This window comes from Uloborus diversus, chromosome 1 (genome assembly GCF_026930045.1).
Source record: "Uloborus diversus isolate 005 chromosome 1, Udiv.v.3.1, whole genome shotgun sequence".
Taxonomy (NCBI): domain Eukaryota; kingdom Metazoa; phylum Arthropoda; class Arachnida; order Araneae; family Uloboridae; genus Uloborus; species Uloborus diversus.
This window is the reverse complement of record NC_072731.1, coordinates 167893832-167907530: the sequence shown is the minus strand read 5'-3', so window position 1 is coordinate 167907530 and position 13699 is coordinate 167893832. Positions and strand designations below refer to the sequence as shown.

The 13699-nt window shown below is 33.8% G+C and overlaps 1 protein-coding gene across 1 annotated transcript in view; it reads left to right on the top strand.

Moving 5' to 3' along the window:
• Positions 1–13699, top strand: part of LOC129216967 (collagen alpha-2(IV) chain-like) — a 242234-nt gene that overhangs the window by 145501 nt on the left and 83034 nt on the right. The window contains exons 37-39 of the mRNA XM_054851193.1: positions 4361–4597; positions 7086–7298; positions 7872–8077. Coding sequence (XP_054707168.1) covers positions 4361–4597; positions 7086–7298; positions 7872–8077 — 656 coding nt within the window. The remainder of the gene's footprint in view (positions 1–4360; positions 4598–7085; positions 7299–7871; positions 8078–13699) is intronic.

Below are 13699 nucleotides of genomic sequence, written 5' to 3'. Positions count from 1 at the left end.
ATAGTTTAGGAGATATCGGTCTTCAAAAATTGGACATTTTTGGCGAAAAATTAAAAAAAAATGCTTTGATCACATTTCAGCCCTACTATTGACATAAATTCCTACTCTGAAAGAAAATAAACTGAGCATATACAGTTACAGTAATTTAATTGATGTTTATTTAAGCCAAAAACCAAGTCTATAGCTTCATTAGTTCTTTTGCAATCGCAAAACAAACAAATAATCAGAAAATGCGATTTTTGAAGAAATAAGACAAAACGTTCTTCAAGACAATATAGAAGATCCTATTCTAAACAAAGGGGCAAAAAATTATATAATAAGACTCTTATGTGCATTTATATAAGTTATCTGTGTTGAGAAAACACGCCAGTTAGGAAGAAATAAAATACGACTATAGTTGACAACAGGTAACGCAAAAATTCCTTCCCCCACGTAAATATACCTATCACATTGATGTTCGACCTCATTTCTTTTTCCGACTGGAAAGTTATAGACCAAGTTTTTTTTTTTTTTGAATAGAGAATATTTGTGATGTCAGGCGAATTTGTAATGATATTCAATTATCCGAAGACGGACTAGCAGAGAAACAAAGAATATAAAATGAAAATGAGAGTTCACTCATTCTTTTTACAAAAAGAAAATGAAGCTGTCCAAGTTCATCATGTCAAACATGAAACTTCAGCTGGAAACCAAGAATAAAAAGGGCCTCCCTGATCAATTAAATGCAATATTATCAAACGACTATACTTATTGAAAAAATCATACAAAAGGAAAGAATGAAAAATAGGGATACACCTGGAAACATTAACCAAAATGCTTTCATTTTTTTATTTAGCAAGTCTCGATTTCAACGCAAAAAATGCTCGCCTATATTTACAAGAGATCTGAAAAAGGAAATGTATTCAAAGGATTTTTTATGTGCACTGAAAGAAACTTCACCGTTTTTGTAAATCAATAAATTTTCGCCCAGTGTGTGATCATACTTGTGTAATGAACAAGTTCTAATGAAACTAATGGAGAGCCTGAAAGAACTAATCCATAACTGTAACATATTAAACAATTCAGCTGTGTGCTTTTTCGGTGAGTTTAATGAATTGTGTTCATGTTAAACTTTGATTGAGAACTGGAATGTCTCTGAGACGTTTGTACTGTCTTTGGATGCACCAGAACGACTGCGAGCTAAAGCAATATGATTGTATTTGACTTCTCAAAATCAGAGTGCGCCAGAAGAAACGGCTTTCCAAATCGTGTAATAAACGACACTTCAATAACAAGTTGTTCCCTAGGTTTTGATGTGAGGGAATTGAAAAAACAAAAACAAACAACAACAACAACAAGAAAGAGATTGAAACATTATCCAAATCACAATCGAAAAAAGTACATTTCAAAAGATCGTGATTGTTAATGGAGAGGATGTGCATCTACTAGGTTTTTTTTTTGCTGTTTTTTGTATCAAACATTCAAAATATTTCCTTCCATAAAAGAGCCAAAGTCCTGTTAATTTGTATTCAGCTTTATAATTTTTTTTTACAACTGAGAAAAAAATGGAATTGCTCTTAGATTCATACTCTTTCTTCATGCAGTTAGTGTATGTGATACCACATCTTCCTATGTCTGGCTAAGAAAAACAAAACTGTGCAGTATTTTTCAAACGAACCGGGGTTGGGTTGACCAGACCACCAGAGCTTTCCTTCCTGAAGGGAATCACGAAGTTTTAACCAAAGCTGTAGAGGTGAAGCTAGTTGCTCTGCATGTAATGAGGCATCCACCGATATTCAGTGACAGTATTCAGTTCCACCTGTTCGTCAAAGCAGTAATGCAACTGTGAACCGTCTTTCTTAGTCTTCAACCAAAAGAGTAGCTTCATTCCATTCATATCACTTTTACCGAGAGGTAAACAAATAGTTGGCAGAGAAGAAGGACGCCTCAGAGTTAAGTTGGTTGAAGATTAATATTAATTTTGAGATTTGTTCACCACCAATAACAACATTAAACAAACCAGCCTCACCCGTCCTTTTCAGATGTCTCTCATATTAGTGCAAAAAGGGATCTATGAGAGTATGCTGTTGTTGCAGAGCTGGACTTAGCTGCTCAGCTTTGTGCAATCTGCCATTTGAAAAGACTTCCCACAACACCTTTGCCATTCTAATCGACAGAAATGGAAAAAAAAAATAATAAAATGAAAGAAATCACTCCATCACTTCTTTCTTTTTTTTTTCAGTTCTGCAGTACGATCATATCCATCAAGGGCACTTTAAAAAGCAAGACATTAAGTGTACTCAATTGTTATGATACATGTTAACAGGGGCGGATTTACAGTCTATTCAATGGGGTGGCGGTTGAAAACCATAAAAGCCATATTCCACCCCTCAAACCCGTCATGTAGGAGGGGGGAGGCTGAGAATCAATTGCCCCCACTTTATCCTGTATTTTAAAAACTTATTGCCCCCTATTGTCCCTCACGAACTTATCACCCCCTTGAAGTGTAAAATCTCTCCTTTGGGGCTATCATCCCTAGGGTTGGAAACCACTGCACTAAGTCATAGCAAAATGTATTATCATACCAGTATAGTGTAGGCCATGTATGTTTGTCCCATAGCAAAATGTATTATCATCCAACACTTTTCTTCCATGGAAAAGAAAAATGTTGGAAGACACAAATAGAAATAGAAATACAAAAATTATTAAAGTTCAAAAAAGGAGGGAGGGTCGAGCTTAGGTTCAACTGAAAAAGTGGGTAACGCTGTCCATCCTCGACTACACTAACTGTCTAAACTTAATTAAAAGCAAATTTGTGGAATGTACTTGATTAAAATTAGTAGTGATAGCTAGTAATTCCTTCAATTCTATATTATTGGTTTTAGAAAATGACGGTTATGGACCATGGAGGGGGCGGTCTCTCCCACTTCCCCGCTAGTAAATCCGCCCCTGCATTTTAATGATAAAACTAACATGTAAATACCGTTTCACCCTTTTGAAATCATTCTGTTTTCTGTTCAGATCTGTCTTATTCTAATGGGAAGTGTTTTTGTTTTGAAAATTTTGTGTTCGAAAAGAGTATCTATTCAAAATTAAATTAGGTAGGTAACTTTTTAAGTCAAAAAACAAAAAATACGGCCGAAAATTCATCAATGTGAAAGGTATACACATTGATGAATAGATATACGTAGATATACATTGGGGAAAGTATTTACACTACCTTTCTTAGGGCTGTCGATTATTGGCATATTTTATTTTTTTTCATAACCACCATGTTTCGCCAACACACATAACTTATATAAACACACATTACAGTCTTATTATATCATTCTTTGCCCCTTTGTTTAGAATAGGATCTTCTATATTGTCTTGAAAAGTATTTTGTCTCATTTTTTCAAAAATCAAATTTTCTGATTATTTGTTTGTTTTGCGATTTCAAAAGAACTAATGAAGCTACAGACTTGGTTTTTGGCTTAAACAAAAGCCAATTAAGTTTATTGTAACTCTATGTCCAATTTTTTTCTTGTAGAGTAGGAATTTACGTTGATATTTAGCCTGAAATGTGATCGAAGCATATTTTGAAAATTTTTCTCCAAAAATAGTCAATTTTTGAAGTACGTTATCTCCTAAACTATTGGTCGTACAAAGCACCATTTGAGCTTAAATTGTTTAAAATTTAATGTTCTTTGAAATGGGCATCCAGTACCAAAAGTTGGATAGTTTAGGAGTTAGAAAGGAAAAAACTAAAAAAAGTCCGAAATTTTTGCAGTTTTTCCCGAATTACGCAGCGAGCACAGGTTTTTGAAAACTGCAAACTTAGGTTTACACTACCCTTACTGTCCCAAACAACATATTAAAAAATCAGAACTACATCACACTTTGCGATTTAATGTCTAATATGACTGGACTATATGGATCTAAAAGCTAATCAAATGATGATTAATTGGGAATTTAACTGAAGACTTTCATTGGTAAAGCTAAAAATGCCTTGAATTCTGGCCTAAAGCTTGTTTCCTAAATGTTTGTTTAACTAGTTGTCAGAACACTGCAGCCAAGGCTGAATTTGCATGAGAGTTCATGGGAGCTCAGCTCATTTTTTAAATTTATTTATTCATTTATTTTTGAATTTTCACATGTTTGACAGAATGCAAGCTATTTAGATTTGAAAATAAGTTTTAAAAGCTAAGGTTGAAAGAAAATAAGTAAGCGTTAAATACCTGATAAAGTTTTGTAAAAGGATACCGGAATATTTTGTATTATCAGCTTTTGTATTTTGAGTATAAAACAAGCCAAATTATTGTGTAGCATGTAAAATTTTTTTAAACATTATCCTTATTTGAAAATTTAAGTATTTCTTACATTTGTTACATTTTTTCCCTAGGTTTGCCAGGACAGCAGGGTGATTCTTTTAGTGCAGAAAATATCATCAGGGTTTCTGGTGAAAGAGGCAGTCCTGGCGCTGCAGGATTGAGTGGGCTTCCTGGTGAGAGAGGACCTATGGGTGATGATGGTATAGATGGACTTCCTGGACTACCTGGCAATCCTGGTCTGCCTGGATTTGATGGCTTACCAGGATTTCCTGGAAATAAAGGCATGGCTGGAGAACCCGGGTTCAATGGTATGTTTGCCTTATGGGCCATGATCCATATCTATTTATCTATCTATCTCCATAGAGGTGAATTTGTAAGTATTATAGTACCAGAAACCTAATATGAGATGTCAAAACCCGAAGTTCAACCAATTATTTGAAGGGAGGTTTATTTTTCCTGAAAATCAGTTCCACAACAGCAGTCCAGCAGTAATTGAAAATTGAATTGAAAGACATTAATGTATTGGAAAGGGTTCAAAGGCGGGCTACAAGGCTAATAAGTGGACTTTCCCACTTAGATTATGATTCCAGGCTTAGAAGGCTAAAAATGTACAGTCTTGAGCAACGAAGAAACTGAGGGGACATGATTCAGCTGTTTGAATTTATTAAAACGAAAGATGTTACGGGGCTAAAGTTTAGCACTGAAAACAGGACAAGGGGTCATTGTTTTAAGCTATTTAAATCTCAGGCTAACATGGATATTAGGAAAAATTATTATTTTAGCAGGGTAGTGGAACCTTGGAACAGCTTACCGGAAGAGGTGGTAACGAGCAAAGGAGTAGACAGTTTTAAGAGGGCCATTGATCTTCACTGGGGATTGTTAATTGACTAGGACCAGTCTAGCTGGGCCCAGAGCCTGTTGCTGGTCGTCACTTTTGTATTTCTATTTGTAAATCACCCCTGTATATGCAGTTGACTCTCAGTTTAACGACTTTCAAGGGACCACAAAAAATCATCCTTAAGTAGAAAGCGTCCTTAAATAGAATGCTTTTAACACTATAGTGGACCATCTGGGACCGTGAAAAGTCGTCATTAAATAGAGACAGTGGTTAAACAGAGAACCAACTGTGTATAAATATATATATATACGATATACTATCATATACTGTATTTGTAACCTGGACAATTCAATCAAATTGAATTGTCCTGAATTACTTGTACAATGGTTCAAATTTCTGCCTCATGAAATTCCTCATGTGCTAACCGCACAATGCGTCAGGCTGCTCCGCTGTAAAGATGTTTAGAACGGACTTTTGGAAGGGATGTGTGGTAACAAGGTGAGAGACGAAGATATTGGGGGTGGTCAGTGGAAGAAAAGGGAGTGTGTTGTGGATTTGGCTATTAAATTATTATATAAGTTAAATATAAGCCTTTAATACAAATGTTTTTTACTTATGTGAGGATCCTCGTGTGCTAACGGAGCAAAGCATTAGGCCACTCCACTGAAAAGGAGTTTGGAATAGACTTTTGTATAGGACGTGTGGCAACAGGACGATAGAAGATCTACATTATCAAATTAGTAACTCAATCCAACCATTCCTCCAGACTTTAAATTCTAATAAAGTGAAACTTGTTACAAAACTGTTACAAAACTTGTTACATAATTGCAATATTTATAGAACAAGTTAGTGGTAAATGTCAGCTATTCTCCTTTTATAAGCAATTCATTTATATCAAAAGGATATAAATGAACTGAACATAAAAGGAGAACAATGCTGAATTCTTTCACAACAAGTGAGATTTTACAGTTAAATTTATCACAAATGTTTCAAAAGTTAACTTCAAATCAATTTTTAAAACAAAACAACTTTGAAATATTGAAAAAAATTCAAAATTTAAAGAATTTTTCAACAGCTTGATTTACACTAAAGAGTATGAAATAAAATAAGTATTTAATTTCTTGATTATAATGCTGAAAAATGACAGTTCATCTTAATATACTTATATTTACGTTAATGCTAAATCAGTCAAGAAAATAAGTAATTGATTTCTTGATTATAATGCTCAAAAATTTCAGTTCATCTTAATATATTTATATTTATGTTAATGCTAAAGCAGCCAGTAAAGTTTAAATTAAAAGTTTGATAGAAGATATAGTCAGTATAGTAAAAGCTGTTCGTACTAAGCAATATACCGTCTGTTTCTTCTATCAAATTTTCACTTTAAACTTTACTGGCTGCTTTAGCATTAAAGTAAATATAAATATATTAAGATGAAGTGAAATTTTTGAGCATTATAATCAAGAAATCAATTACTTATTTTCTTGACTGATTTAGCATTAACGTAAATATAAGTATATTAAGATGAACTGTAATTTTTGAGCATTATAATCAAGAAATTACATATTTATTTAATTTCATACTTTTTAGTGCGAATCAAGCTGATGAAAGTCTTAAGATTTTAATTTTTTAAAAATATTTTATTTACTCTTATTTTCATAGATGTCTAAAATTTTATTAAAAAATTTTTACAGCACTTTTGCCTGAATTATTTTTTTTTTTTTGTGTCTTAAATACATGTTTTTATGCAAAACCTTAATTCAAGCAAAGTAATCAAAAACTGTTGTTGTGGAAAATGGTGTGAAGTTCAAATAAATAGCAATAATTTATAGTATTGAAGTAAAAGTTTTGAGTTCGAATTTATTTATTATAATCTGAACTGTCAATGGAAAAATAAAATGCAAAGTATCGAATGCATTAATTTTTTGAGTATTTAAAAGTTAAATTAAATTTTATAGGATTAGAAGGCTTGGACGGTATTCGTGGTGCTCCTGGTGAACCTGGACTTCCAGGATTGCCTGGGAAACAAGCGCCCTCTCGTGGTTATTTCTTCACAAGGCACAGCCAGACAACAAATATACCAGAATGTCCTTTTAATGCACCTCCAATGTGGACTGGATATTCATTGTTGTATTTGCAAGGCAATGAAAGAGCTCATGGACAAGATTTAGGTAACTATTTGTTATTCACCCATGACTAATAATGTTGCTTAGTTAATATCTACTTCATATGTTTAAATCATTTGATATTTTAAACAATGTATTTTCATTTTGCTTTAAGTGTTATTTTATGTCACTCATCAGGAATACCCTTGGATTTTAAGGAAACTTTAAAAATGTGTATTTCATTTCCCCATATTGAAAGTGTCAAATTTCTGTTTTAAAATCAAATAGGTGTTACAACCAATTAATTACTGAATGATTTTGTACTAATTGATAAATTGTTTGATTAACACAAGCATATGGATAAAATCACCCAGCATGGATATTTACTGTTAAGAAAAATAATTTTAATTTTAGTGTTTTAGTTCATAAATGAGCATAATTATTGTTTAATAGATTATTTAAATCATCAAGCTCTGGATGAAAGGTTTTTTAAATCTTTATAATCTCGATTTCCTCCTGTGCTTGTTATTTAATGTGCAAAAGATGGTATCTGTTAGTTGAAAATTTTGCTATAATGATTTCAAGCTCTATTTTTATGTAACGACTGGTAATGTGCTTTTTGCATATTTATTTTTGTAGGCACTCCTGGCAGTTGCTTGAAGAGGTTCAGTACAATGCCATTCATGTTCTGCAACCTAAACAACGTATGCAATTTAGCTTCAAGGAATGATTTCAGCTATTGGTTAAGTACACCTGAACCGATGTCTATGATGATGACTCCAATTGTTGGCCAAGACATTGCCAAGTACATTAGTCGCTGTGCTGTTTGCGAAACACCAACACAGGTATTGGTTTCACTTTCTTCCCGTTACTGAATCAAAGCTGTTTTGGGAGATATCTCTATATTTTAATACCTGTAGTTAATTTTTTTAATCTTTTTTTTATTTTCATGCATTTTTGAAGAATTTTAATAATAACATTTTGATGTTCTTAATTAGATTTTATTAACATTACTTTAGAGTATTGATTAAGAAAAGTTTAAAATCGCAAGAAAAATGACTTTTTACACGAAAATACTTTCCAACAACAATTTGCTCCTAGAACAAAAAAAAAAAAACAGTCTTACTTTTACAAGTTTATTTTTAAGTGAAGAAAAATATGGTTTATATATCATAGAATCAGCAAGAAAGAAACCGATCAAAGAACTCTTTTAATTAAAATTTGCATAGATCAATGCCAGCTAATTACCATCTTTCGAGCACTGAAGAATTCTTTCTGATTATATTCATTACTAGTGATACCCGCACGGCTTTGCCCGTAATAGAAAAATCAAAAGGTCTTTTGGTTCGCCTGTATATTTACAAATAATGTATGGTGAATTTTCTCGCCAGTTGGCTTGTACCCAGCTTACTGTTCCACGTTATGATAATTTCGTATCTCGCCAATTGGCTTGTGCCCATGTTACGGTTCCATGTTATGATAATTTCATAATTTACTCGTCCATCTTATGATATTTTTTTTCTTAAAATATATATATTTGGAATAGAAAAAGAACCACATCGAATTTTCGAAAAATCGCTTCGAGGTGCACACCTCCATGCTGCAAACTAACTTTGTGCCAAATTTCATGAAAATCGGCCGAACGATTTAGGCGCTATGAGCGTCAGAGGCATCCTACAGACATCCAGACATCCTCCGGACAGAGAGACTTTCAGCTTTATTATTAGTAAAGATTACTACAGCTGAGTAGTTATGATCTTTCTCTTCTCCAGCTGCTGTAGTCAGGTTTAACTCTTTCTGCCCCGAGAGCAACCATTTTGAAAGCATCTAGGGTCCCAGCCACATGGCCGAGTTTCTTGTTTTATGCTTTTCCCCTGTTCCTTTGTCCACTCTTAGTGCACTGCTGAGTTGCTAATCCGGTGAATACATTCCTACTCTTTTTATCCTCCCATCAAGTAGTGACAGGTGTTCTTTCCACATGGAACCCACGTACGACCGTTCCACGTGGAGAAAATTCCTGCAGCGGTTTCCCTAATACCAGGAGTAGCATGCATTATATTTAAAATATGAAATTTACTTTTTTGGTTATTGAGAATTTAACATATTAAAACAAATATTTTTTAAAGGCCTTTCTTACACATAAAATGTCTAAGACAGAGTTACGTCAGACATAAAGGAAAAAGGAAAAACGCAAATAATAATAATAAGATTAAAAGCAGGGGTGGATACAGAAAACGTTTGTGGTGGGGGCATTGAAGAGTAACAGTAAAAAGTGACTCCTCATACAATGTTTCATATCAAAGTTTTTACAAAGTTCTTTTAATAGTTTCTAGGCTTCCGAATGTGAATTACATATTTTACGGAAGAAAAAAAATAATATGATAAATTGCATTGCGATATAATCTTCTTTTACACTGTCTCCAATGAAATTCCTATAGGAAACAATAGTGACTTTATTCTGGGGTATGCTTTGCGTTTTTTAAAACAATAGTTTAAAGAATTGTGTTTGTGCTATTTAAAAATCGATTGATAAATATTCAATGGAATAGTTAAAGTAATATGAGGAACCCATGTCCCCCCCCCCCCCAAAGTCCGCTATTGATAAAAAGATGACAATCAAACTCAAAAACTTTTTTTTTGCCTACATTTTCAGAGACCGTTTCTTATGGAAAGTCTCAAAAAATCAGCAACCCTCATGCTCTAGATTCTTTGTCAACTTTTTTTCTTGAGACAACAGTTAGTCAAAATACTATTTATAAACGATATATTTTTTGTCTGAATAAAATCCACTAATTAGGATTCCCAATGAAATGTTTTGAAATGTAAATGTCCAGCATTATATGGGCATATTGAGCAATGTCTCTCTCCACCCCTAGTAGGATAATGACTTCAAAAATTTGGAAACAAGGAAGAACGTGCAAGGCCCGATTAACCTCTGAAGTAAAATGAAGCTCAATCTCATACCTCCCCATTCCCCCTCCCCTCGCTTTGGGTTAGGAGAATTTTCACAAATTCTATATATACTAGCTGTGTCGCCCGACTCTGCATGGTCTACCTCGAAAATGAAAGTTATGTCAAGTGACGCGTGTTCAACAATCAGGCTTGAACAAAAAAAAAAAAAATCAGTAAAATTTTGCGGTAGATTGCGGAAAAATAACCAAAAAGGAAATATTTTAAATTCTCCGATTTTAGGAAAAGCCTCAAGACTAAAGTCAAAATTTTATTTGTTCATATTCGAGGAAAAAATGGCAACAGATATTTTTTCTCAATGATTTTCTTCACGCCTCAAATTTTAATAAAAGCATTATTACGGAAAGTTGAGATGAAGCACTGAATAATAATTTGAATGGAGGAAAGCCTACAAAAAATAGGGGATTTATGTCGAAATCTAAGTAGCATAATTAATAGTTTTTAATTGATATCTCCGATAATTATTAACGGAGGATTATGTTGAATAGCGAAACGTAAAGACGGGAAAATTACGAGTCCATCGATATCTGGTTTGATGGTCAGTTTACTGGCGTTTGGGAGAAGTAACTTGGACATACATAGATACATACGCTCAGTTTTTAATTATATAAGATTGAAACAAAAGTCACTAAAGCTACAGATATTTTTCAATAGAGGCCCAGCAGAACTCGTATTGAATTTTAGTCTCTCTTCTCCTCATCGACATTAGATATCTATGCCTTGCAATTCAACGGATAGTTGTTGAATCGGATTTATCATATTCTCCAGACACTTCAGTGCATTAATTAAATGTTACAACAGTGCATTGTAAAAAAGTTGGGCTAAATCATGGAAAACTGCATTTTCTATCACCCAGACAGTATTTTTTGACAGAACTGTCCCCAGCTTCAAGCATGCATTTAAAAGCAGACATTGAAATTAAAATAAGTTTTTCAGTAATTTTTAGCCCCCCCCCCTACTCCCGAAAATACTGTGGAGAAACTCGAAACTTCCCAACCCTTTTTAATAATCAGGCACTGTCAACATGTTGGAAAAAGACAAAAATAATTTTCATTGCACAAAAAATATTTTAAAAAGTTTAAGTTCATTTAATTCTAACATTTATTGCATAAATGTATTTTTAGTTATTTATTTGGGGTATTTTTCACGGAGGTAAACCTTACTGTCAGGTTTTCTGTATACATCTAAATCGAAATATAAGAATGTGTTTCAACTAATTCCGTGTGTGTTTCTTTCTTTTCTCAACTCTATTAAAAAATGTATATTTTGTCAAAATACTTATTGCTTTGCTTCATAAAAGTAAGTCAGTTACCCGTAGCATTGTCCATACATTAAGAAATATCTTTATATATATATATATTGTGTGTGTGTGTGTGTTTGTATTCGTGCGTGTGTTAGATGGGACTGCTTATAACTTTTTTTCTGTCAATTTCTCTAGTTTAGTTGGAATGGCTCAGATTAAAGGGATATGATATACATCATCATTGTTTCATCATCATAGCCATTCACTAAATTATATTTTTAAATTCATTTAGAAACAGCTTTTGCATAAGCTAATTTTACAAAGTCCGCACTCCTAAGAGCTTTGGACTGGATGGCCTAATTCGGTTTTTCTGTTGCTTTTACGACATTTGATGCATGTTCTTTTCCTTCCTTCAAATTTTGCTCTTTTGTGGTCATGTTCATAAAAGCCTTCAGTCACTGTTGCAGCTCGTTTTCGAGAGGAAAAATCTTTCACAAGTTGTTCAATTAACTTCATTTTAAAATCTCGTAGTGTTAGTGGACGTTGTGAAGGAGGGAAATTTGTCACAGACATGATAATAAATGCATTTACAATAGTTGTGTCCAGTAAAAACCGAAACAGGTAGTACCACCATTTGATGGATTTTCTAGCAATTGTGTAATATTTCCTTTTCTGATCTGCAACATCCACTCCACCCATAAAACAGTTGTACAGCTTGAATGGCTCAGGACATGAAATTTCATTCGTCTCACTTCCCTTACGTCTCTTTACTTTGTTTATGTTATAATCAACATTAGTAGAGAGCATACCTATTTGTTTTTTGTCCATCCAGATAGTGCAGAACATTTTCGTTTCTTCGTTACATTGGAACACAGCACTTTGCCTTTGTTCTTCCAATTGAATTTTTTTTGCTTCGATGGGAATTTTTTTATGTTCTTGATAATTGTTCCACAAGTATACAATCCCTTTTTCAGTAAATCCCGAAACAAATCAACGCTGGTGAAATAACGATCAAAATAGATGGTGTGGTACTTCTCTTTCAGTGCCGTACTTAAATTGACCACTACATCATATCCCAGTCCATTGTTCGTTCGCGGCACATCATCATTTTTTCCTCCGTATATGTTGTCCCGTTCCAAGTTATACACATATCCCAGGTAAGAAGTGCAAAGCATCCAAATTTTAATTCCTCTTTTTGCTGGTTTTAGGGGCATGTATTTAACTATTCCCAGTTGTCCTTTGTATTTGATGAGTGCTTCATCAATTGACATTTCTTTATAGGGGTTGAAATGAGCCTGAAAATGTTTTCTCAATTTTGAAAGCAATGGTTCCAATTTTTGAAAAAAACGAAAACCTTCTTTTCCTTTCTCAATTTCTTCTGATCATTTCGAAAGATGAAAATATTGGAGAATTTTAAAAAAGCGATTCCTTGGCATAATTTGCTTAATCAAGTCATGGCCTAAAATGCGATTTGATGCCCAATAATCTCGAAGTTTGTTCATTTTGACTAAACTCATTATGAGCAACACTGAAATAAATGGCCACATTTCCTTTATGTCTTCTACTGGTTTCCAGTTGTGGTCTGGTTTTCCCCTTCTGTCAGCAGTGAATTCAGCGTAATTGTTCGTGTTAATACGAACGTTTTCCATCATTGCATCAGTAAACAACAATTTAAAATAATTGATTTCTTCAGATCCGACTTCTAAAGAATGCTTCTGCCCTGGATCTCCCCGAAAGCTTCTGCGGTCATTTTCTCTATATCCAGCACTACACCAGGTTAACTCCCCATCATCTTCTTCAACTAAAGATGTTTCCTCTTCTGATTCACTTTCTGAATCAACCTCAACTGCTGGACAAACAATCGAGACATCGTTTTCTGCAAATTCCTCACTATCAATATCTGAGTTATCAGAATCAGAATTAAAGAGAATTGCATCAATTTCTTCCTGCGTCAATACCTTTCTCCTCCTATATGCCATTTCAAAATAATCATAAATCTAGAAAATTAGCAGAAAAAATGCGACTTCTTCTCCAAGCAAGAATAGATCCACTGAGAATTTCAAGTTGAAGTGAAAATGCGAAGCAACTCCACACATTCCTTTCTCAATTGTCCCTCATGTCACTTGTCTCTTTCTAATCTTGTGCACCACGCCCCGAGCTCATGCTTGGTTGCTCTGAAGGCGGTGGGAAATTTTCTGGGCTGCATTGGGCTATTGTGGGAGCCAAAGCATTCGGGCGTTTACGGATACTACGG